The sequence below is a fragment of the Salvelinus namaycush genome, unplaced genomic scaffold, assembly GCF_016432855.1.
Source record: "Salvelinus namaycush isolate Seneca unplaced genomic scaffold, SaNama_1.0 Scaffold377, whole genome shotgun sequence".
Classification (NCBI taxonomy): domain Eukaryota; kingdom Metazoa; phylum Chordata; class Actinopteri; order Salmoniformes; family Salmonidae; genus Salvelinus; species Salvelinus namaycush.
Window position 1 is genome coordinate 19,975 of NW_024060752.1, and position 24,062 is coordinate 44,036.

Here is a 24,062-nt window from a genome sequence, read left to right on the forward strand (position 1 = left end):
AGCACCGGACTAAGGGGCAGCACCGGACTAAGGGGCAGCACCGGACTAAGGGGCAGCACCGGACTAAGGGGCAGCACCGGACTAAGGGGCAGCACCGGGACTAAGGGGCAGCACCGGGACTAAGGGGCAGCACCGGGACTAAGGGGCAGCACCGGACTAAGGGGCAGCACCGGGATAAGGGGCAGCACCAGGATAAGGGGCAGCACCAGGATAAGGGGCAGCTCCGGACTGAGGGACGGCAGCTCCGGACTGAGGGACGGATCCTGGCTGGATGACGGCTCTGGCGGATCCTGGCTGGACGGCTCTGGCGGATCCTGGCTGGACGGCTCATGGTTGGCTGACGGATCTGGCTGCTCATGGCTGGCTGACGGATCTGGCTGCTCATGGCTGGCTGACGGATCTGGCTGCTCATGGCTGGCTGACGGATCTGGCTGCTCATGGCTGGCTGACGGATCTGGCTGCTCATGGCTGGCTGACGGATCTGGCTGCTCATGGCTGGCTGACGGATCTGGCTGCTCATGGCTGGTAGACGGATCTGGCAGATCCTGTCTGGTAGGCGGCTCTGGCAGATCCTGTCTGGTTGGCGGCTCTGGCAGATCCTGTCTGGTTGGCGGCTCTGGCAGATCCTGTCTGGTTGGCGGCTCTGGCAGATCCTGTCTGGTTGGCGGCTCTGGCAGATCCTGACTGACGAATGGCTCTAGCGGCTCCTGACTGACGAACGGCTCTGACGGCTCGGGACAGACGGACGGCTCTGACGGCTCGGGGCAGACGGACGGCTCTGACGGCTCGGGGCAGACGGATGGCTCAGATGGTGCTGGGTAGACGGATGGCTCAGATGGCGCTGGGTAGACGGATGGCTCAGATGGCGCTGGGTAGACGGGTGGCTCAGATGGCGCTTGGCAGACGGGTGGCTCAGATGGCGCTTGGCAGACGGGCAGTTCAGGCCCCGCTGTGCAGACGGCAGACTCTGGCCGGCTGAGGCGCACTGTAGGCCTGGTGCGTGGTGCCGGAACTGGTGTTACCGGGCTGGGGACACGCACCTTCAGGCTAGTGCGGGGAGAAGGAACAGGGCATACTGGACCCTGGAGACGCACATTAGGCCTAGTGCGTGGTGCCGGAACTGGTGGTACCGGGCTGGGGACACGCATCTCAGGGCTAGTGCGGGGAGCAGCAACAGGACGCACAGGACTCTGGGGACACACAGGAGGCTTGGTGCGTGGTGTAGGCACCGGCGGCAAAGGGCTGGAGACACGCACCATAGGGCTAGTGCGTGGAGGAGGCACTGGTGGTACTGGGTCGGGGCGGGGAGGTGGCGCCGGAAATACCGGACCGTGCATGCGTACTGGCTCCCTTGAGCACTGAGCCTGCCCAACCTTACCTGGTTGTATGCTCCCCGTCGCCCGACCAGTGCGGGGAGGTGGAATAACCCGCACCGGGCTATGTAGGCGAACCGGGGACACCATGCATAAGGCTGGTGCCATGTACGCCGGCCCGAGGAGACGCACTGGTGACCAGATACGTTGGACCGGCTTCATGACATCCGGCTCAACGCTCAATCTAGCCCGGCCTATACGTGGAGCTGGAATGTACCGAACCGGGCTATGCACGCGTACAGGAGACACCATGCGCTCTACTGCGTAACACGGTGTCTGCCGGTACTCTCGCTCTCCATGGTAAGTACAGGGAGTAGGCGCAGGTCTCCTACCTGACTTCGCCACACTCCCTTTAAGGCCCCCCCCAAGAAATTTTTGGGTTGTACTCATGGGCTTCCAGCCTTGCTTCCGTGCTGCCTCCTCATATCGCCTCCTCTCGGCTTTAGCTGCCTCCAGCTCTTCACGAGGGAGGCGATATTCTCCCGGTTGTGCCCAAGGCCCCTTACCATCCAGTATCTCCTCCCATGTCCATGAATCCTGTGTAGGTGGATCCTGTTGCCGCTTGACACGCCGCTTGGTCGTAGATTGGTGGGGAATTCTGTCACGATGGTCAAAGGGACTGAGAGAGGACCAAGGCGCAGCGCGTGGAAAGTACATCTTCTTTTTTATTTAAAGAAGGAAACAACAAAACAAACCAACAAAACAGACGACCGTGAAGCTATACAAAAATAAGTGCTGACACAAAACACTTCGACATAGACAATTCCCCACAAACAGCTAAAGCCTATGGTTGCCTTAAATATGGCTCCCAATCAGAGACAACAATAACCAGCTGTCTCTAATTGAGACCCAATTCAGGCAACCATAGACTTTCCTAGATACCTACACTCAACCATAGACACAGCTAGACTTCTATACTAAACATGAACCCAACTACTCTAATAAACCCCCTAAACTTTACAACCACCCTAGACACTACAAAAAACACATACATTCCCCATGTCACACCCTGACCTAACTAAAATAATAAAGAAAACAAAGAATACTAAGGCCAGGGCGTGACAAATATGCTGTATTGATGGCCATAGAATAACAATATGCTGTATTGATGGCCATATAATAACAATATGCTGTATTGATGGCCATAGAATAACAATATGCTGTATTGATGGCCATAGAATAACAATATGCTGTATTGATGGCCATAGAATAACAATATGCTGTATTGATGGCCATAGAATAACAATATGCTGTATTGATGGCCATAGAATAACAATATGCTGTATTGATGGCCATAGAATAACAATATGCTGTATTGATGGCCATATAATAACAATATGCTGTATTGATGGCCATATAATAACAATATGCTGTATTGATGGCCATAGAATAACAATATGCTGTATTGATGGCCATAGAATAACAATATGCTGTATTGATGGCCATAGAATAACAATATGCTGTATTGATGGCCATAGAATAACAATATGCTGTATTGATGGCCATAGAATAACAATATGCTGTATTGAAGGAAATAAACAGAATAACAATATGCTGTATTGATGGCCATAGAATAACAATATGCTGTATTGATAGCAATAGAATAACAATATGCTGTATTGATAGCAATAGAATAACAATAGCCCACAATTCTGCGTAGCATTAATCTACATCAGAAAATGCCTGCCCTCTTGTGGGAATAAGAACACAATGCAGAGCCTTGAAATTAGAAACAAGTAGAAATGGGGGAACAAATCGATACAGTTACATATTGTGATATTATTTGGATGACGTTATATTATTTGACTCCTAGTACCGACTTGTTCTCCATCTTCTTTTAAAATAGTGAGCCAATATGTTTTCAGCACTTTTATTTCCCTGACTGATCAAAACTCTTTCTCTTGTTGCTCTGCAGCAGACATTTAGTGAGCAATATGTTTGGAACATCAAATCGCAATACACATTGAATCGTGAGAATCGCAATACATATCGTATCGGCACCTGAGTATCGTGAAGTGGATAATATCGTATCGTGATGTCTCTGGCAATTCCCAGCCCTAGGAACAAAGTCTACAGAATGATTGCGTCTGCTTTGAAATATATGAAAGTCTATGTATTTGTTCTCATGCTGATTTGTTTCTGTTTGGAAAAACAACCCTGTCCCTTACGAAGTACTAACTATGTAACATAAAATACAATAGTGGTGGAACTAGAACTAATACACAACCTTCTATCTCTCCTATCGCAATTTCACAATCTAATTTCCCAAATCTGACCAACAAAATCAGATAAACCTATAGACTTTAGCAGAACGAGGCAGGGCCTGATGTAATAACCTCAGAGTGGTCTATAGCTGAATTTCATCTACACTGTAAGGCCTAGCAGATCGTATTGGCTAGTTTATAATAAAACCCAACTCTTTACAGGTTATAATCCCAAACAGTGTACAGTATGAATGTACAATAGACAATAGACTATTAATAGACTATAGATTTTTTGTAAAAAATGTAAAGGTGATACCTGGGGTGTAGGAGCATTGGCCAAGAGAAGGCCTCAGGCTAGCTAGTTTACTATTTATTACACCTTAGTCATAATAACATGATAATAACGAATGTTTATTTTCCCGCCTTCATCTAAACCGTTGAATGTTACTTGTAACACCACAAGATGAAGGATGCGTGTTCAGAGAAGGTTGACTCTTTCGCTATAGTATTTCTATTGGTAAGTGTCTATGCACCTGTTAAACCCGTCCGCCAATCACACGTCCATGTAAATGTGTCCAAGATGGCGACCTCCATCGTTCTGTATTATACGTTCTCGCCAATTGCAACAAAATAACATTATTGTCACATGTCAAAACGTTGTTGTTGGTCGCAGAAAATACAACACGGTTTAGTATATTGAATCGGAAACGTTAAAATCGTCTCCAATGATTTGTACATTTGTAGAACTGCGCGCGGTGTTAGTCTGAGGGGATTTCCAAGCATGGCCACCGACAACAGAATTCATTTCTGGCGGAAAAACGCAAAGGTTCCAGGGAGGTAGGTTTCAGTTCTCCCTCTCGTCTATGATAACAATATCGTGATGATTAAGATTAGAATTGTGTATTCTGATAATGAGTTAACTCTGTATTTTAGTGGGCATAACGTCGTTGACTTTTCGTCATTACAGTGCCATTAAAGGTGAATAAAACTTATGCTTAACCTTGTTTGATGGATAGTTTATAAAGCACTTCTTTAGACAATAAAGAAGTGGTGGTCTTTGTTGCACTATAGCACTTATTAGAGCTCATATGAGGTCATAATCATGCCTTTGTCTTGGCTACCATATGTTGTTACCTAACGTTACATATACAACCTATGGTTCATACAACATGTCAGGTGGTCTGTAACGGGTGAATGTTGACATGTAACATATGCAGCAGACTGAGAAAAAGAATTTCAGAAACGTCCCCAATAGAGTTTTAACTAATAGATTGGCATATAGCTTTTCTTGTGGAACCCCTTTACCGGTGGGAAAATCAACACAATGTGTCTATCTAATTATGGCCCACGATGAGGTGGTATCACAGTGTATCTCTTCAGAAACGATCATAAGGGGAAGTTGATTACAACATTGTAGCTATTAGAGGTGACAGTCATTTCTGGTCAAGAGTGAGCATCTTGATTTATTCATTTTAAACTCTTGAACCCAGTTTAAATATTTCAGCAGAATGTTTTTTTTGAAAAATCTAACGTTTTTCATCTTGTTCCTGTGAACAATTAGCGAATAACGTTATTCTATCCCAATAGGCTACATTTTAGTTGTTATGCACAGTTTTATGAATTAATATTATCCGTTATTTTAGATACATAATGTTGAATGGAAAGTACAAATCATTCTCGTTACAGGTTTATCCTCCGTGTTGGTGCGTTCCTTTAATACTCTCTAGCCCTTCTAAGTCACTAATTGAGTCAGTCACCCTTCTAAGTCACTAATTGAGTCAGTCACATGGGGGATGGGAGAACACAGATGTCAGTCACATTGGAAATGCATGACCAAGGCACATATTCACAAAGTGCTGATCCAGGATCAGTTTAGCCTTTTAGATCACAATGAATAAAAGTATATGGACAGGGGTGATCTGATCCTTAAATCAGCACACCTACTCTAAAAATGCTTTGTGAATTACAGGCCCAAATCAGCCCAGGCAGTTGAATGGCTGTTTTCCTGCCAGGCTGCCTGGGTCTGTTGAGGCTCCAGGGCAAGGGTAGGGTGTGGTGGGTACCAAGGTAATGTGAGTAGTCTCTAAGGAGTGGGTGTTGCCTTTGGTGAGAAAACAACACTGTTCCCAATCCTGACAGAACAAGTTACGTAATAAAGCCATTATGAGATACCATCCAGACATGATAGGGCATTACCATTGTGCATTTTACACAAATATACAGTCTGTAAATAAATACATACTATTAAAAGGTTACTAGGTTACTAAAATGTGATTTGATTTGATTTAGGTAAAGTCAAGATTCTACAAATATCCCCGAAAGACACAGCTGATGAGCCATTTTACTACAACATGAGCTATTATTGTGTCAAAGACGCAGTGACTTGACTAATTCAGTTATCTGCACAACGTAGCCCAGATAACATTTGGCTATTGCACCCTCGACCGAGCTTGGTTCACGTCAGAACACAAAGGGAGACAGGCACACAGGCGCCTTTGGACTGTGTTGCAGGTCACAGCTCTTGTAGCATCATCAGATGAGTGCTCAACATGCGAGCATCCGCTGAACAGGATACTCTCTCCATGGGGTGGCAGTAAGTCTGTCACTCGCCCTGGCAAGCTGTTCACAGAATCTCTTAAAGCTACAGTATATACCCACAGTACTACTGTAACAACCATTATCCAAAACCAAAACAGAATTTAGATGAATATTTTAGGAGCGAGCTAAGAAGTCCTCAGTATGCCCATTATGGTTGCTCTGGGGGGTCTATGCTTTTCAACCTGTACAATTCATAATGAGTTCACTGTTATTTTTTGTATTATTGTTATTTTTTTACATTTTATTTAACCTTTATTTAACTGGGCAAGTCAGTTAAAAACAAATTCTTATTTTACAATGACGGCCTTATGACCAACATTGTCAATGAATCATAAAAAGAGGACTCTGTGGGCCCACGATTCTCCCAGTGAAGTACAGCTAGGCTACTGCTCTTTCTCCTCTACAGTATACAACCAGTTTATGGAGCACAGCATCCTCCCCTTGACCCCAGAATACACCGCACGTAAGTGCTCTGCATAGCTGATCTGCATGGAACCCACAGGGATTTAGAATATATGTCATTCGGCAGATGTTTTTTTATGTAACCCTTTTATTTTTAATCGATTCAACATAGATTTTCGCATGCTTAGTTTAGATTGTTGATGTTCGTGTCTTGTCTGTATTGCCAAGCCTTTGAATATGTGTGGATGGTATTGTTTAGTTTGATTGTTCCACGTTATCATATTGATCATATTTTTTACACTATTCTTTTATTGGCCTTTTTATACCTTTTTGTTCAGCGGTTTCTTTTTATATTATATATAGTGAGAATACAAAACATTAGGAACACCAGCTATTTCCATGACGTAAACTGACCAGGGGAATCCAGGTGAAAGATTTGATCCCTTATTGACTTTACTTGTTAAATCCACTTAAGTGTAGATGAAGGGGCGGAGACAGGTTAAAGAAGGATTTTTTAAGCCGTGAGATGGATTGTGTATGTGTGCCACCCCTGTGGAACGCTTTCGACACCTTGTAGAGTCCATGCCCCGACTAATTGAGGCTGTTCTGGGGGCAAAAGGGGGTGCAACTCAATATTAGGAAGGTGTTCTTAATGTTTTGTACACTCAGTGTCTATTGTCAATGTATCATCGTGTGTTTACCATGAGACAGCTGTAGCTGCTCAATGGTTTCTTCTTTATATCAGTGGCACGTAGATTAAACTTTTTCATTTTCTCTCTGCAGGTTTCCTAAAGACACTCCAAAGGCAAATAATCTCAAGTCCAAAAAGGCGTCTAGTTTCCACGAGTTTGCCCGCAGCACAAACGATGCCTGGGACATTGATGATGAGGAGGATGAGGACTTCTTAGCTCCCATCCATCCCTCATCTCTCCCGCCCACCCTGCACTCCACACACCAGGTACATCCTCTTCCTCCACAACAACCCATTAACACCACCATTGAGCCAGACACAGGGCCAGGGCCTGCAGACCGACTGGCTCCCCCGACAGCAGAGGTCCGTCTTCAGCATGAGGAGGCCACAGACTGTGGACAGATCAATGGCAGAGTGGTGGTGAAGTCCAGCAGTGAGGCCCTGCTCAACACCAATACAGGTAATGGACTAGACAGGGGGTCAGCGGTGGATTTTAGGGAACACGTATTATCCCATTGAAGATATTGCTCATTATCAACTCAATACTGCCTTGATATTGTCAGTAATCTGCTCTTTGTGACTTGTCACTCTGCAGTCCCATGATCCTCCACTCTCTTCCTCCACAGTGCGTTCCACTCTGCAGAAGCAACAGTCTCTCCCAGTCCGCCCCATCATCCCGTTGGTCGCCAGAATCTCTGACCAAAATTCATCGGGGGCCCCAATCATGACAGTGCGAGACAAGAGTCGATTGGACAAATTCAAATACCTTCTATCCTGTCCTAACACCGACCTCGGTGAGACTCAACACCCTATACATTGAACAAAAATATAAACACAACATGGAAAGTGTTGGTCCCATGTTTCATAAACTGAAATAAAAGATCCTAGAAATGTTCCATACGCACAAAAAGCTTATTTCTCTCAAATGTTTTGCACAAATGTATTTACATCCCTGTTAGTGAGCATTTCTCCTTTGTCAAGATAATCCATCCACCTGACAGGTGTGGCATATCAAGAAAACTGATTAAACAGCATGATCATTACACAGGTGCACCTTGTGCTGGGGGACAATAAAATGCCACTCTAAAATGTGCAGTTTTGTCACACAACACAATGCCAAAGATGTTTCAAGCTTTGAGGGAGTGTGCAACTGGCATACTGACTGCAGGAATGTCCACCTGTTACCAGATAATGTAATGTTAATTTCTCTACTATAAACCGCCTCCAACATAATTTTAAAAGATTTGGTAGTACATTCAGCCTGCCTCACAACCGCAGACCACGTGTATGGCGTTGTCTGGGCGAGCGGTTTGCTGATGTCAACGTTGTGAACAGAGTGCCCCATGGTGGTGGTGGGGTTATGGTATGGGCAGGAATAAGCTACAGACAACGAACACAATTGCATTTTATCGTTGGCAATTTGAATGCATAGAGACACCGTGACGAGATGCTGAGGTCCGTTGTTGTGCCATTCATCCGCCACCATCACCTCATGCTTCAGCATGATAATGCACGGCCCCATGTCTCAAGGATATGTACACAATACCTGGAAGCTGAAAATGTCTCAGTTCTTCCATGGCCTGCACAATCACCAGACATGTCAACCATTGAGCATGTTTGGGATGCTCTGGATCAACATGTACATGCATGGAACATGCATGTTCCAGTTCCCACTAATATCCAGCAACTTCACACAGCCATTGAAGAGGAGTGGAACAACATTCCACAGCCCACAACCAACAGCTGGATCAACTCTATGCAAAGGAGATGTGTCACGCTGTATGAAGCAAATGGTGGTCACACCAGATACTGGCTGGTAGATACTGGCTGGTTTTCTGATCCACACCACTACCTTTTTTTAAAGGTATCTGTAACCAACAGATGCAGATCTGTATTCCCAGTCATGTGAAATTCGTAGATTAGGGCCTAATGAATTTATTTCAATTCACATATTTCCTTATATGAACTGTAACTCGGTAAAATCTTTGAAATTTGTTGCATGTTGCGTTTATATTTTTGTTCAGTGTAGATTGAGGTAGCTAATAGAAGGCCAATGTTCTATTTTCAATGTATGTATTCTCATTCTATTATTTACAACGTACAGTATGTATTCTCATTCTATCTCCTGGGCCTTGTGATCCACAGAGGAGCTCCGGAAGCACAGCTGGTCAGGCATTCCAAGAGAAGTGAGGCCCATCACATGGAGGCTCCTCTCTGTAAGTACCATGATGACCTTTGACCTACTCTCTGTAAGTACCATGATGACCTTTTACCTACTCTCTGTAAGTACAATGATGACCTTTTACCTACTCTCTGTAAGTACCATAATGACCTTTGGCTAAGCTGGAGATCACACACAAGCAGTATGACGATATGTTGGGTTTCACATCCTATCTTTTTAAATGTTTTTATTTTATTATTACTTGTTCAACAAAATGTCTTTCTCTGAGCAATTGTAGCAGTGTAAAATAATATCCCTTCCCAAATTGTCACTGCATGTATGTGACAACTGCACACACATTGCTCTTGGTATTTGTTGTGATATGTTCAAAATTCTCTTATCCCACTTCCTGTTCCGGTACTGTGCATATCTTCAAGAGTATTTCCTCTTGTTTAATAAACAACATGTTTTCTTCTCGTCCTTTCTATCATGGTAGGGTTACCTCCCAGTCAACATGGAGCGCAGAGACCTGGTGCTGAAGAGGAAGAGAGATGAGTACTTTGGTTTCATTGAACAGTATTACCACTCCAGGACAGACGAGACTTACAAAGACACATATAGACAGGTAATACATGAATCACCAAATCCTAAAATAACAATGTTTACCAGTGTTTAAGTAGAATATGCCTACTGTAGTGAGTCAGTGTTTAAGTAGATCATACCTACTGTAGTGAGTCAGTGTTTAAGTAGATCATACCTACTGTAGTGAGTCAGTGTTTAAGTAGATCATACCTACTGTAGTGAGTCAGTGTTTAAGTAGATCATACCTACTGTAGTGAGTCAGTGTTTAAGTAGATCATACCTACTGTAGTGAGTCAGTGTTTAAGTAGATCATACCTACTGTAGTGAGTCAGTGTTTAAGTAGATCATACCTACTGTAGTGAGTCAGTGTTTAAGTAGATCATACCTACTGTAGTGAGTCAGTGTTTAAGTAGATCATACCTACTGTAGTGAGTCAGTGTTTAAGTAGATCATACCTACTGTAGTGAGTCAGTGTTTAAGTAGATCATACCTACTGTAGTGAGTCAGTGTTTAAGTAGATCATACCTACTGTAGTGAGTCAGTGTTTAAGTAGAACATGTTTCGTTTCCACAGATCCACATTGATATTCCGAGGACAAACCCACTAATTCCACTTTTCCAGCAGCCTGCGGTACAAGAGGTGAGCTTCTCTCTCTCAGCTCTTCATACTATTTGCCTGGCTTGGATAGGCAACAATAATTATTATTTTTATATAGATGGGTTTTTTAATACACTCTTAGAAAAAAAGGGTTCCAAAAGGGTTCTTCAGCTGTCCCCGTAGGAAAACCCTTTTGGTTCCAGGTAGAACCCTTTTTTCCCCAGGTAGTTTAGTTTATTAATTCGACCATTTAAAAAAACAAGCACACATAAAACTTAAAAAAGCCATACATGCACATTAATAAAATCATCGAGGATAACACACAATAAAGTCTGGGACTTATTTCCATTGTGGTCCTCTTGAGACAAGATGGCTATACAAGATGGAACACAGTATGGCAGTGAAACAATAAAACAAAAACAGAGAAGAAGAACATCTCTCTCATCATTCCAGTTACATCATAGGGGTTATTCATATGGGCACAGAAGACATCAAACATATTTTTACTTTATTTTTAAAGCTGCCCAGAGAAGACGTTGTTTTATAGGCAGAGGCAACTCATTCCATTCTGAGGCTCCAGTATTCTAGAAAGTACCTTTCCCAGCATTACTCCTGAACCTGTATAAGCACACATCAGCAACACCTGATCTGGTGCTGTGATTGTGTGCATCCCTAACACGAGGAAAGTAATCACTTAGATATCTTGGCGCAGGACCATAAATACTCCTGTAAACCAAACCTAGTCTAATCTGGGACACCCTAGCCTCAACAGGCAGCCAGTTTAGTTCCTGAAAGCAGCTCCTGCCTATGTGAGTACGTGGACTCACCTTCAGTACTACCCTGATCAGCTTATTCTGGGCTATCTGGAGCTTCCCCTTCATAAGTTTAGATAAGCCCCCAAACCAGGAAGTACTAGCGTAGTCAAAATGGCATTGAATGAGGGCAGTAGCTAGCACTTTCATGGAGTCCTTATCAAGCAGCTTGGACTTTCTAGCCAAAAACGTAGTCCTGGCATCAACCTTCCCTAGCACCTTATTGGCCATGCTCACACCTCCCAAGCTTCCATCAAGTATACATCCCAGGTAGCTAACAGAGGTTTTAGTAGTCAGCACCCCCCCCCCCCCCTAACTCCATCCATCCCAGGTAGCTAACAGAGGTTTTAGTAGTCAGCACCCCCCCCCCCCCCTAACTCCATCCATCCCAGGTAGCTAACAGAGGTTTTAGTAGTCAGCACCCCCCCCCCATCTAACTCCATCCATCCCAGGTAGCTAACAGAGGTTTTAGTAGTCAGCACCCCCCCCCCCCCCTAACTCCATCCATCCCAGGTATCTAACAGAGGTTTTAGTAGTCAGCACCCCCACCCCCTAACTCCATCCATCCCAGGTAGCTAACAGAGGTTTTAGTAGTCAGCACCCCCCCCCCCCCCTATCTCCATCCATCCCAGGTAGCTAACAGAGGTTTTAGTAGTCAGCACCCCCCCCCCCCCCTAACTCCATCCATCCCAGGTATCTAACGGAGGTTTTAGTAGTCAGCACCCCCCCCCCCCCTAACTCCATCCATCCCAGGTAGCTAACAGAGGTTTTAGTAGTCAGCACCCCCCCCCCCCCTAACTCCATCCATCCCAGGTAGCTAACAGAGGTTTTAGTAGTCAGCACCCCCCCCCCCCCCCTAACTCCATCCATCCCAGGTAGCTAACAGAGGTTTTAGTAGTCAGCACCCCCCCCCCCCTAACTCCATCCATCCCAGGTAGCTAACAGAGGTTTTAGTAGTCAGCACCCCCCCCTCCCCTAACTCCATCCATCCCAGGTAGCTAACAGAGGTTTTAGTAGTCAGCACCCCCCCCCCCCCTAACTCCATCCATCCCAGGTAGCTAACAGAGGTTTTAGTAGTCAGCACCCCCCCCCCCCCCCTAACTCCATCCATCCCAGGTAGCTAACAGAGGTTTTAGTAGTCAGCACCCCCCCCCCCCCTAACTCCATCCATCCCAGGTAGCTAACAGAGGTTTTAGTAGTCAGCACCCCCCCCTCCCCTAACTCCATCCATCCCAGGTAGCTAACAGAGGTTTTAGTAGTCAGCACCCCCCCCCCCCCTAACTCCATCCATCCCAGGTAGCTAACAGAGGTTTTAGTAGTCAGCACCCCCCCCCCCCCCTAACTCCATCCATCCCAGGTAGCTAACAGAGGTTTTAGTAGTCAGCACCCCCCCCCCCCCTAACTCCATCCATCCCAGGTAGCTAACAGAGGTTTTAGTAGTCAGCACCCCCCCCCCCCCTAACTCCATCCATCCCAGGTAGCTAACAGAGGTTTTAGTAGTCAGCACCCCCCCCCCCCCCCCTAACTCCATCCATCCCAGGTAGCTAACAGAGGTTTTAGTAGTCAGCACCCCCCCCCCCCCTAACTCCATCCATCCCAGGTAGCTAACAGAGGTTTTAGTAGTCAGCACCCCCCCCTCCCCTAACTCCATCCATCCCAGGTAGCTAACAGAGGTTTTAGTAGTCAGCACCCCCCCCCCCCCCTATCTCCATCCATCCCAGGTAGCTAACAGAGGTTTTAGTAGTCAGCACCCCCCCCCCCCCCTAACTCCATCCATCCCAGGTATCTAACAGAGGTTTTAGTAGTCAGCACCCCCCCCCCCCCTAACTCCATCCATCCCAGGTAGCTAACAGAGGTTTTAGTAGTCAGCACCCCCCCCCCCCCCCTAACTCCATCCATCCCAGGTAGCTAACAGAGGTTTTAGTAGTCAGCACCCCCCCCCCCCCCTAACTCCATCCATCCCAGGTAGCTAACAGAGGTTTTAGTAGTCAGCACCCCCCCCCCCCCCTAACTCCATCCATCCCAGGTAGCTAACAGAGGTTTTAGTAGTCAGCACCCCCCCCCCCCCTAACTCCATCCATCCCAGGTAGCTAACAGAGGTTTTAGTAGTCAGCACCCCCCCCCCTAACTCCATCCATCCCAGGTAGCTAACAGAGGTTTTAGTAGTCAGCACCCCCCCCCCCCCTAACTCCATCCATCCCAGGTATCTAACAGAGGTTTTAGTAGTCAGCACCCCACCCCCCCTAACTCCATCCATCCCAGGTAGCTAACAGAGGTTTTAGTAGTCAGCACCTCACCCCCTAACTCCACTCTGATTTCAGACAACCTACACAATTTAGGTCTGGATCCAAAAATAATTGCTTCAGTTTTCCCTAAGTGCAGAGATAGCTTATTATCCCCAAGCCATTTGTTAATGTTAGTAAGCTCTGTGCTAAGTATGCTCTCCAACATAGTTTTACTTTTGTGAGACACCAGAAGTGTAGAGTCATCTGCATAAAGAAAAAGATGGCAAGAACAAGCATCTTTCATATCATTAATATACAACATAAACAGCAGAGGCCCAAGCACGCTCCCCTGCGGAACGCCACAACTCATTGGTTTTGCCTGAGACAGTGAACCATTAACCTCTACTACTTGCTCCCTTCCTGATAAATAGGACTTTACCCAGCCTAGAGGGATACTGCTTAACCCCAGTGCCTCCAGTTTGGAGATTAGGAGACAGTGGTTAACTGTATCAAAGGCTTTCTGTAGGTTAAGCAGTACCATTCCACACAGATTTCCATCATCAATCTCTTTCCTGATGAAGTCACAGAGCATTGTCAAGTAAAGTAGACATGAATCAGTGGAGTATGTTTTTCTAAAACCCGACTGAAAATCATACATTGGACCCTGTTTGTTAACATATTCATACATTTGCTCATGTACAATTCTCTCCAGGAACTTTGATGTTACACAGAGGATAGATACAGACCTATAATTCCCAGGGTCAGACTTTATCCCCTTCTTACAGAGGTATAACTTTAGCTTGTTTCATGTCCCTGGGAAAGGTGACTTGTTCAAGAGAGAGATTAACGATATGTGTAATACAAGGGCCAATTTGCTCAGCAGAATCTATTAGAAACCTTGCAGGAATATTATCCAGGCCTGTGGCTTTGGAGGATTTAAGCTCTGGCAGCATACTGACTATTTTGGCTGTTGCTACCTTTGCAAAAGAAAAAGAGTTTGGCTGAACCCCTAACTCTACAAAATACTTCTTGACTTGGTTGCTTCCATACAAACCAGAACTGGTGGGCAGCTTGCTGGCAACAGAAGTAAAAAAAAATGTTGAATTCATTGGCAACCTCTGCTTTTTCATATACCATCTCCCCCTTGATGTTCAGCCCAATACTGTTTAGTTTGTTTTTGGTAGTACTACTACAGCCTAGCTCCTTAAATGATTTCCAAAGCTTTTTAGGGTCGTTTTTGTTCTCAATTATTTTCTCAGCAAAGTAACCCCTCTTAGCTTCATCCATCCTGCTCTGTGCTTCATTTCTGTGACATTTATATAGCACAAAATCATGCTGCTCTTGAGAGTTCTTAAATATCTTAAAGGCCTTATTCCTTGCTTGGATAGATTCTAGAATCTCATGATTAAACCAAGGGCTAGATCTCTGCTTTACCCTGACCCGTCTAATGGGAGCCATCACATTCACCACATCAAGGAATCTACATTTAAAGACTTCCCAGGCACTGCCTACCCCTACACTATCTAGCACAGGTGACCAGTCAATTTTACCCTCTTCCTGCCTAAACATTTCAACACAGTATTTTTTGAGTCCTCTGATTCTAACGGTTTTGTGACAATTAAATATATCTTTAAAAATCATCCTTGTGCAAAATGTAATAAAATGATCACTGATTCCATATACTATTACTCCACTCTGCGATATTTTTGATTTATCAGACACCAATATTAAGTCAATCGTACTTTGCACTGTTTCACATATCCTGGTGGGATCTTTTATAATTTGGGTCAGAGCAAGTGATCTACAAAAGTGCATAAATACATGTGGGTTGGGCTATTCTTTTTGCAGACATCAGTATTGAAATCCCCTAACAAAATGATGTCCTTCACCAGGGAATCATTACTGTTTGACAACACAATTTCAAGACCTTCATAGGATGCATTCTGCTTGGGCGGCCTGTAATACCCCCCCAACAAAATCGGCTTGGTTTTGGGAAGGCAGATATCCAGCCAGACAATCTCCAGATCAGCGTTTAAATCTGATCTGACGTTAAAAGCAATGTCGGATCTTACAAACGCACATATCCCCCCACCGTTCCGATTCCGATCCTTCCTGACAACAGAGTAATTACCTATCTCAATTTCTGAGTCACAAACAGATGAATCCAACCATGTCTCAGTAAAACATAAGACACCTCTGATTTGCAAACCAACAGGCGTATCTCATCGATCTTCAGTAGTAGGCTTCGGACGTTTATGTGCACAAAATGTAAGCCCTTCTTCCCAAAGGCCTCATTGAATTCCCGATCCACTTGTAACTCGCCTCCCACTGCGCTGCCATCTTCCCACTGCCCTGTCTCCGGTGGCTTCTCTGTCGCCATGGAGCGCCCCTCCCCAGGTGCTACTCCATCGTCCTCACCACCATGTCCCCCGTCACTCGCCTCTGGTGGTCTCCGCTCCGCTGTGGACCCCCCCCCTCCTCCGATGCACTCTCCACCCTCAGTAAGTCCTCTGGTCCCACTCCAACTTCAGTGCTCACACACCCTGTGGGTACAGCACACCGACAGCAACAGTAAGCTTCACTGACCCCATGTCTAAAGCTAGAATTCACTGCATTTTAGATGAATCCACTGCGCGCATTCCAAACATACCAATGCTTTGCTGTTACTCTTTATCCAACGTTCGCAAGAGGAGCATGGGTGCATAGGCCGTTTGATGGGGTTCGTGATAAAGTGAGGTCCAGGGCATTGATGGATATCACCCGAAATAGGTAGAACTATTTTGGGTTCCATGTAGAACCCTCTGTGGAATAGGTTCTACATGGAACCCCTTCTTCAAAGGGTTCTCCTATGGGGACAGCTGAAGAACCCTTTTAGGTTCTAGATAACACCTTTATTTCTAAGAGTGTAGACGTGTAATATCTCGTCGGATTGTATCCATGCCTGTCTGTGCCTTGTGTTCATCAGGTGTTTGAGAGGATCCTCTTTATCTGGGCTATCCGCCATCCAGCCAGCGGCTACGTCCAGGGAATCAATGACTTGGTCACTCCATTCTTTGTGGTATTCCTTTCCGAATTTGTTGGTAGGTTGGCTGGTGGATGATGTGTCGTAGATCTGCTGAACCAGACGAGGCTTTTCTATATGAAATGAAAATGGCCACTGAATCTTCTGACAGGGTGTCCAATAATCTTGTCTTATATTACATTTCCGAAGGATTAATATACAGCTAACTGCCAAAATAAAGGGAACACTTGAGTAAATGAGGGATACAAAGTATATTGAAAGTAAGTGCTTCCACACAGGTGTGGTTCCTGAGTTAATTAAGTATTTAGGGGTCATGTATAAAAATGCCCAGATGCCCTTTATTTTGGCTACCATGGCTAGAAGAAGACATCTCAGTGACTTTGAAAGAGAGGCCTCAAAGGAACCTAGGGGGTTTAAAGGGTATGTATATCTCTCAGTCACCAGATCTCAACCCAATTGAACACTTATGGGAGATTCTGGAGCGGTGCCAGAGACAGTGTTTTCCACCACCATCAACAAAACTCTAAATAATGGAATTTCTCACAGAGAATGGTGTTGCCCCCTCCAATAGAGTTCCAGACACTTGTAGAATCTATGCCAAGGTGCATTGAAGCTGTTCTGGTGGCTCGTGGTTGCCCAACACCCTATTAAAACACTTTGTTGGTGTTTCCTTTATTTTGGCAGTTACATGCATTCATTTTTTTCCCCCTGCGTTGTTATTTTTCAGCATTGCAAACCGGCACCTCTGCTTCCATGAGTGTGTTGGATGTAGGGGTGGATGACTGTGATATTTGGGGTTTGTCTCTACAGAGGAGGATGTGGAGAATTTTGACGTAGCGTCCATGCCTCTTGACACCCAGAGGAACATTGAGGCAGACAGTTTCTGGTGCATGACAAAGCTGCTGGATGGAATACAGGTTGGTATCTAGAATGTTATTCAGTTATTTTCTCAATCTGTGCTTATGGTATTTATTCTGAACCTCTGTCTCCAGCAGCCCCCCCCCACACACACAATCACAACCACACATGAAATCCTCCTCGTGATGTGTTGTTGTTGGTATTATTGTTGTTGTATCTGTACAGGACAACTACACTTTTGCTCAGCCAGGGATTCAGAACAAAGTTAAAGCTTTGGAAGAATTGGTCAGCAGAATCGATGGTGAGATATGGTCTCCTCGTGTTGTTTACAGTATCTGAGGCCGGTGTGTATTATTTCCAATGACCTCAGGGTCAGTTTTCATCTCTCTGTGGGGCTGCGTCCTTTTCTCTCTCAGAGGACATACACAACTACTTTAAGAGGTATGAGGTGGAGTACCTGCAGTTTGCTTTCCGCTGGATGAACAACCTGCTGATGAGAGAGCTGCCTCTACGCTGCACCATCCGCCTCTGGGACACCTATCAGGTGACACACACACACACACACACACACACACACACACACACACACACAGACAAACACATAGATATTTGCATTCAACGTTTGTATTTAGATCTGAATGTTTGTGGGATTTACAGAGATGATGTGTACGTGTTCATCACATGCTGACCTGTCGTGTATCCCTCCCTGCAGGCTGAACAAGAGGGCTTCTCCCACTTCCACCTGTACGTCTGTGCTGCTTTCCTGATCGAGTGGCGCAAAGAGATCCTCTCCATGGTCGATTTTCAGGTACCATTAATTCTGTCGACTGTTGAACTGTTTGTACAGTGCTCGAGCAGGTTCTGTTGTTCAAGGTATTTGAAAACATATTACCTTTTTCTCTATGGTCTGACAGACCCTCCAGTGAAAAGCTCTCATAAAAAAAATGTCTCTGCATATTTCAGTGTTCATGACACTTTTCAGATGGTGACTGTGACTGAGGGCCCATCAGGGATTATTCACACACATCCCATCCAGTTCCAAAATGGTGCTTATGTCATAAAATGTGTCTCTGCCTTTCCAGGGTCTTCTCATGTTACTCCAGAACCTTCCCACAATCCACTGGGGGAACGAGGAAGTAGGCCTTCTCCTGGCTGAAGCATACAGACTCAAGTATATGTTCGCTGACGCGCCCAATCACTACAAGAGATAGGTCTCTATGCCACTGGTTCTTAACCTTTTTTAAAAACCGTGGCACACACCTTGATAGGATAAAACATTCTGCTGCACACCTGCAATTTCCCTATTCATGTAGTGGTAATGGCATGCATCTCATATGATCCATACTGCAAATCATCTATTTTCTGTGACAAATGTTTTTTACAGGTTAAATGGAGTTCATTTGATCGTTCCTTAATCTGAATGTGTGTGTACCCCTTAAAGAGTGTCCTGTGAATCAGAGTTAGAAATTGTTTTTTTTAGCTCCGGTATTATATATATATATATATATATATATATATATTTTTTTTTAACGGTTTGGGCTACATATTAACAGTTTTCTGCATTGTTAAAGGTGCAACCACGGACACAAAGCCACGCTCCGTTTGTTTCTACGGCAACGGCTGTGGTACAGCTAAACCTAATCAGACTTGGTTATGCTAATTGTTCTCACAGGCGAAGTAAAGGGATACAAATGGATTTGCTCGTGATGCGCGTCCCTCAAATTATACAAATATAACAACAGCCTGAGCGCACTGGACTTGAAACAGCCACACAGATGGAACCATGTGTCATTCAATGTATTATCTGAGCGCCGCTGGTACTCCCAAGTCCAAATTCCACAGTTCACATTCGTTAGTGTTTCCCCCCCACAAAAAAAATTCAGATTAGGAAAAGTTTCAGTGCACAGCTGAAAGTTCCTCAAGGAACAACAGTGTGCTGCGTCACACCGATTGAAAACCACTGCTATATGCACTGGTGAACAGATTGTAAAACAGAGTTTGATATGTAGGTTTTTATTCCTCTGACATGACTGACGGACAGACTGTAAAAATACCTTGCACACGCGTATAGATTATTCACTCAAAAACCCTGCCCTGAACTACCATTTGTACAATATTTTTCTTGCTGTCTTTCTCTGTTAATAATTGCATTGGAAAGTTTCATTCCACTGACTCTGTAGTGTATTATCTTAGAGCCACTGGCTCGAACGTCTCAGTAGTAGGCTGTTACAATTCACGCCGTAGGCATCGAGTAGGGTCCTGACATACAGCGGTGAGTTCTGCTATTGGAACTCACTATTGTACTGCTGTTGGAACTCTATACTGTACTGTATAAATGACTGGTATTTTAATCTTGGCTTGGCTAATCGGTTAATGGGCCAGTTCAAATTAATTTATACTGGCATTAAATCAGTATTGTTTGTCTCAAAAGTTTTAACTGAACTCTGAATGGATGATGATGACTGTTTGATCAACCTTCAAGTTTCAGAGAGAATATACTTGAGTTATTTTGTTTATCGTTTGTTTATAACAGAGTTCTGTGGTAAAAACTAGTCCTCATATTTTTACCACTTTGTCCCCACTTGTTCCCGTCATGGATATATTGAGTCCAGTAAAAGGCCAGTCTGAATATCTAATGAAGAAATGGTCCAATGTAGTACAACAAGATACAGGAGGTGTCACAGCTGCTACTAGTAGCCGCTCTGTAGACCAGGAAAGGGTACTTTATTTCAGGGCTTATATATCGGGATGCCATATTGAATCCCAAGGCCTCTAATGTGAATAGGATGCGAATGGGGACCTTCAATTGTTGATGTATTGTTGTGAAGTTTGGACTAGATATAAAGTATTAGTTGAACTAGATATAGCTGGATTTTATCATCTTGATTATTTGCTATTTTGTTTAGTAATCGTCAGACTTCAATTTTCTTTCTAGATTATATGAAACTGTGGCACGTATGAAAGTTGATCAATTGGATCAAAATGAATTTGTCATTTGCAACTGAATGAGACTTGTCTACCCTTCAAATAGTGTAAACCTGAGGGGGATCTGACACTACCAAATGTATATTATGTATGTTTGTGGTGTTCATAACAATGCAATGCAAATGTTGCTTTGTCTATTTCCTCTTTCTGAAGACATATACAAACCAGTGCAATCTAAATCAACAATCTGCAACACAATGTCACGACCATCCAGGAAGTTCTTCAGACAGTAGAGAAAATGACTGTTCTACTTCCTGTTGTTTGCCACAGCATCTACTCTTATGTACTATGGTTAACTTAAAACAGTTGTCTGTAAACTTTAATAATTATAGAAGTGAAAATTGTGTATATTAAGAATTCAAATGTTCAGATTTGTTATATAGTAAATGACTGTGTTTTGCCTTGTCTCTGAGGGTTGCTAATGTTGATGGGGATTTTCAGAGGCAACTTTTAGTAAGCCTCCCTACACAGTTTCTTGATCTATTGAAAACGGTGTCCTGTGATATCAACACAGCTGTATTTCAAGCCTTTGTTATAAGAATGTGTAATGCACTCTTTTCTTTTACTGTCTAACATGGAAAACAAATGTTGTCATTTGACCTTTTGTTTTGTGTCAGTTGATATTGGGGTTATGTAGTAGCCTACCAGTTGTTATTGGGGTTATGTAGTAGCCTACCAGTTGATATTGGGGTTATGTAGTAGCCTACCAGTTGATATTGGGGTTATGTGGTAGCCTACCAGTTGATATTGGGGTTATGTAGTAGCCTACCAGTTGATATTGGGGTTATGTAGTAGCCTACCTATTCATATTGGGGTTATGTAGTAGCCTACCAGTTGATATTGGGGTTATGTGGTAGCCTACCAGTTGATATTGGGGTTATGTAGTTACCTACCAGTTGATATTGGGGTTATGTAGTAGCCTACCAGTTGATAGTGGGGTTATGTAGTAGCCTACCAGTTGTTATTGGGGTTATGTAGTAGCCTACCAGTTGTTATTGGGGTTATGTAGTAGCCTACCAGTTGTTATTGGGGTTATGTAGTAGCCTACCAGTTGATATTGGGGTTATGTAGTAGCCTACCAGTTGATAGTGGGGTTATGTAGTAGCCTACCAGTTGATAGTGGGGTTATGTAGTAGCCTACCTGCTGTGACCTCACTTAGCTGATGTAAAGCAGGAATAGTAATTACATTTCCAACCTTCATAACCATTTCTCTGCTATGGTAGGAAAAATGTGACAGTCATTCTTTATCTTTTATCATTCTTGTATTCATGGTTGCATGTTTCGTCACAATATGGTTTTGAACGTTTGTTTTGAACTGATGCCCGACTGAGCATTCTACTCAATGCATTAGGGCAGATGGAGAACGTTCATAAGAATGGTATGACGCGACTGAGTGACGGAGGTGCAACCTATGAATTGATTGGCATTTAGACTCAGTTTCAACAATATGGCTCAAATTAGTTTTGTCAGGTTTTTTGTGACCCTATGACAATCTAACATAATAAAACTGAAGTACATTTTTTCGTGCATCAGTTTTTCTGGCACAATCTGAAGATCCTGGTTAGTTTTTCAATAATCAGTGCTAGAACAGTGAGCTTGGTGGTATTGGATGTGTAATCATGATAATGAGAAAACTGAAGTGCCATAACTTTTGTACCAGTATTATTCTCATATTGGTTTTTAAGATCACCATGTAGTTCAATTAGGATTTTTTCTGCAATTAAATCATCTAATTGTCATTCTACTTTAGATTTTTGCTTGTTCCAGGTACACATTTTACCATGTCTTCTCAAGTCGGTGTTTTTGTGGGAAAAATGCAGACTTATGTTCTTAGTTGGCATTTTCACATTTTATAATGATTTGTTGGTGTATTTAAATAGTTGCCTTTCAGCCTTAAACTGTGCTCTGTCCTCATTTGTTTATTTGCTAAAAAAAAAAATCTGACTTTGTGTCATTTTAATTTCATTCATTCTACGATTGTATTGTCGCGTTGTTTTATGGTCATGCAAAGGTTGCATTTTGGTTTTAAAAACAGGAGATATAGGACAATGAAACCTGAAGTCATTGTCTAAATTCAAATTTCCAATCATTCATTTGTCTTTTTCTAATCTTCAGTGCCAAACTATTCGGCCAATAATGTTTTCATTCAGTTCCATGCTTCTGTAGTCATTACTGGTTTTAGCCTTAAATGGAGGAAATATTACAGTATTCTGCTGTATATGAACTTTTTGTTTATATTAAACGATTATTACCCTTTGTTTTGACTGAGCCATGTTGTTATGTGTTGTGCATTAGGGGGGGTTAGTGGGAGTGATCGATGCACACATCACCTCACTGACATACACCCAAAAAGCTCAGATTTATACTCCTCTCTGGCTAAATCGAATATTTGTATATTTTACATTCCACTTAATTCTCTAATTATAAACTTTGGGGTTCATCCAATGATATACTAGATAACTGATAGGGGTTGCTGTTTTGAAGCCAACGCGCCTCCATTTTAGTACTCCTCCACTGGTGTAACAAATATTTTGCAAGGTATAGATTGGTTGGTTGTTTAGCAACCAAACCGATGCACGCGCAACCATGGGGCAAAACAGACTGGTTTGGCTTTGATTTTTGACAACATGTAAACTATATTTCGTCTCCATGTTTATTGAAAACATAAATAAATTGGCACAATGAGCACTTGTTGTCTCTCAAATACATTGTTACAGTTGTTGGTTAGCTAGGGATTTTTTTTGCCATATTAGCATTGACGTGACATCAGTCAAAACACCTCAAAACAGGACATGGTATCAAGAACAAGATAAAACTAGCTGAAACAAGTCACTTATGATTCCCCACAAGGCAGTTTCTTGTCATTGTTGATAGCTATCTGGCCATCTAGAATCACAACAACTTGCGGACTTCTGCCAGAAGTCAGAGACCTGGCAGTGTGGTCCCAGGACAAGACAACAACCTCTCCCTCAACGTGATCAAGACAAAGGAGATGATCGTGGACTACGGGAAAAGCAGGGCCGAGCACGCCCCCATTCTCATCGACGGGGCTGTAGTGGAGCAGGTTGAGAGCTTCAAGTTCCTTGGTGTCCACATCACCAACAAACTATCATGGTCCAAACACACCAAGACAGTCGTGAAGAGGGCACGACAACACCTATTCCCCCTCAAAACACAAGATTTGGCATGGGTCCTCAGAAAGTTCTACAGCTGCACCATCAAGGGCATCTTGACTGGTTGCATCACCGCCTAGTATGGCAACTGCCCAGCCTCCAACCACAAAGCACTACAGAGGGTAGTGCGCACAGTCTAGTACATCACTGGGGCCAAGCTCTTGCCATCCAGTACCTATTTATTTTTTACCTTTATTTAACTAGGCAAGTCAGTTAAGAACAAATTCTTATTGTCAATGACAGCCTAGGAACAGTGGGTTAACTGCCTTGTTCAGGGGCAGAACAACAGATTTTTACCTTGTCAGCTCAGGGATTCAATCTTGCAACCTTTTGGTTACTAGTCCAACGCTCTAACCACTAGGCTACCTGCCGCTATAT

The 24,062-nt window shown here is 43.8% G+C and overlaps 1 protein-coding gene across 1 annotated transcript; it reads left to right on the forward strand.

The window, feature by feature from the left end:
* The first annotated feature begins 4,164 nt into the window (after nt 1-4,164).
* Nucleotides 4,165-22,767, forward strand: LOC120040737 (TBC1 domain family member 22B-like). Its single transcript, XM_038985785.1, has 13 exons — nt 4,165-4,414; nt 6,582-6,638; nt 7,361-7,728; nt 7,895-8,062; nt 9,414-9,484; nt 9,926-10,054; nt 10,585-10,650; nt 16,611-16,725; nt 17,478-17,584; nt 17,751-17,826; nt 17,942-18,069; nt 18,238-18,333; nt 18,608-22,767. The coding sequence occupies exons 1-13, from the start codon at nt 4,359-4,361 to the stop codon at nt 18,734-18,736; spliced, it is 1,566 nt and encodes a 521-aa protein (XP_038841713.1). The 5' UTR covers nt 4,165-4,358; the 3' UTR covers nt 18,737-22,767.
* Nucleotides 22,768-24,062: the final 1,295 nt, after the last annotated feature.

Coding starts and splice junctions, on each gene's coding strand:
- LOC120040737 (XM_038985785.1), top strand. CDS start 4,359: ATGGCCACCGACAACAGAATTCATTTCTGGCGGAAAAACGCAAAGGTT. Junction 6,639..7,360: donor GACCCCAGAATACACCGCAC/GTAAGTGCTCTG, acceptor TTCTCTCTGCAG/GTTTCCTAAAGACACTCCAA. Junction 17,827..17,941: donor ATTGGTCAGCAGAATCGATG/GTGAGATATGGT, acceptor TTTCTCTCTCAG/AGGACATACACAACTACTTT.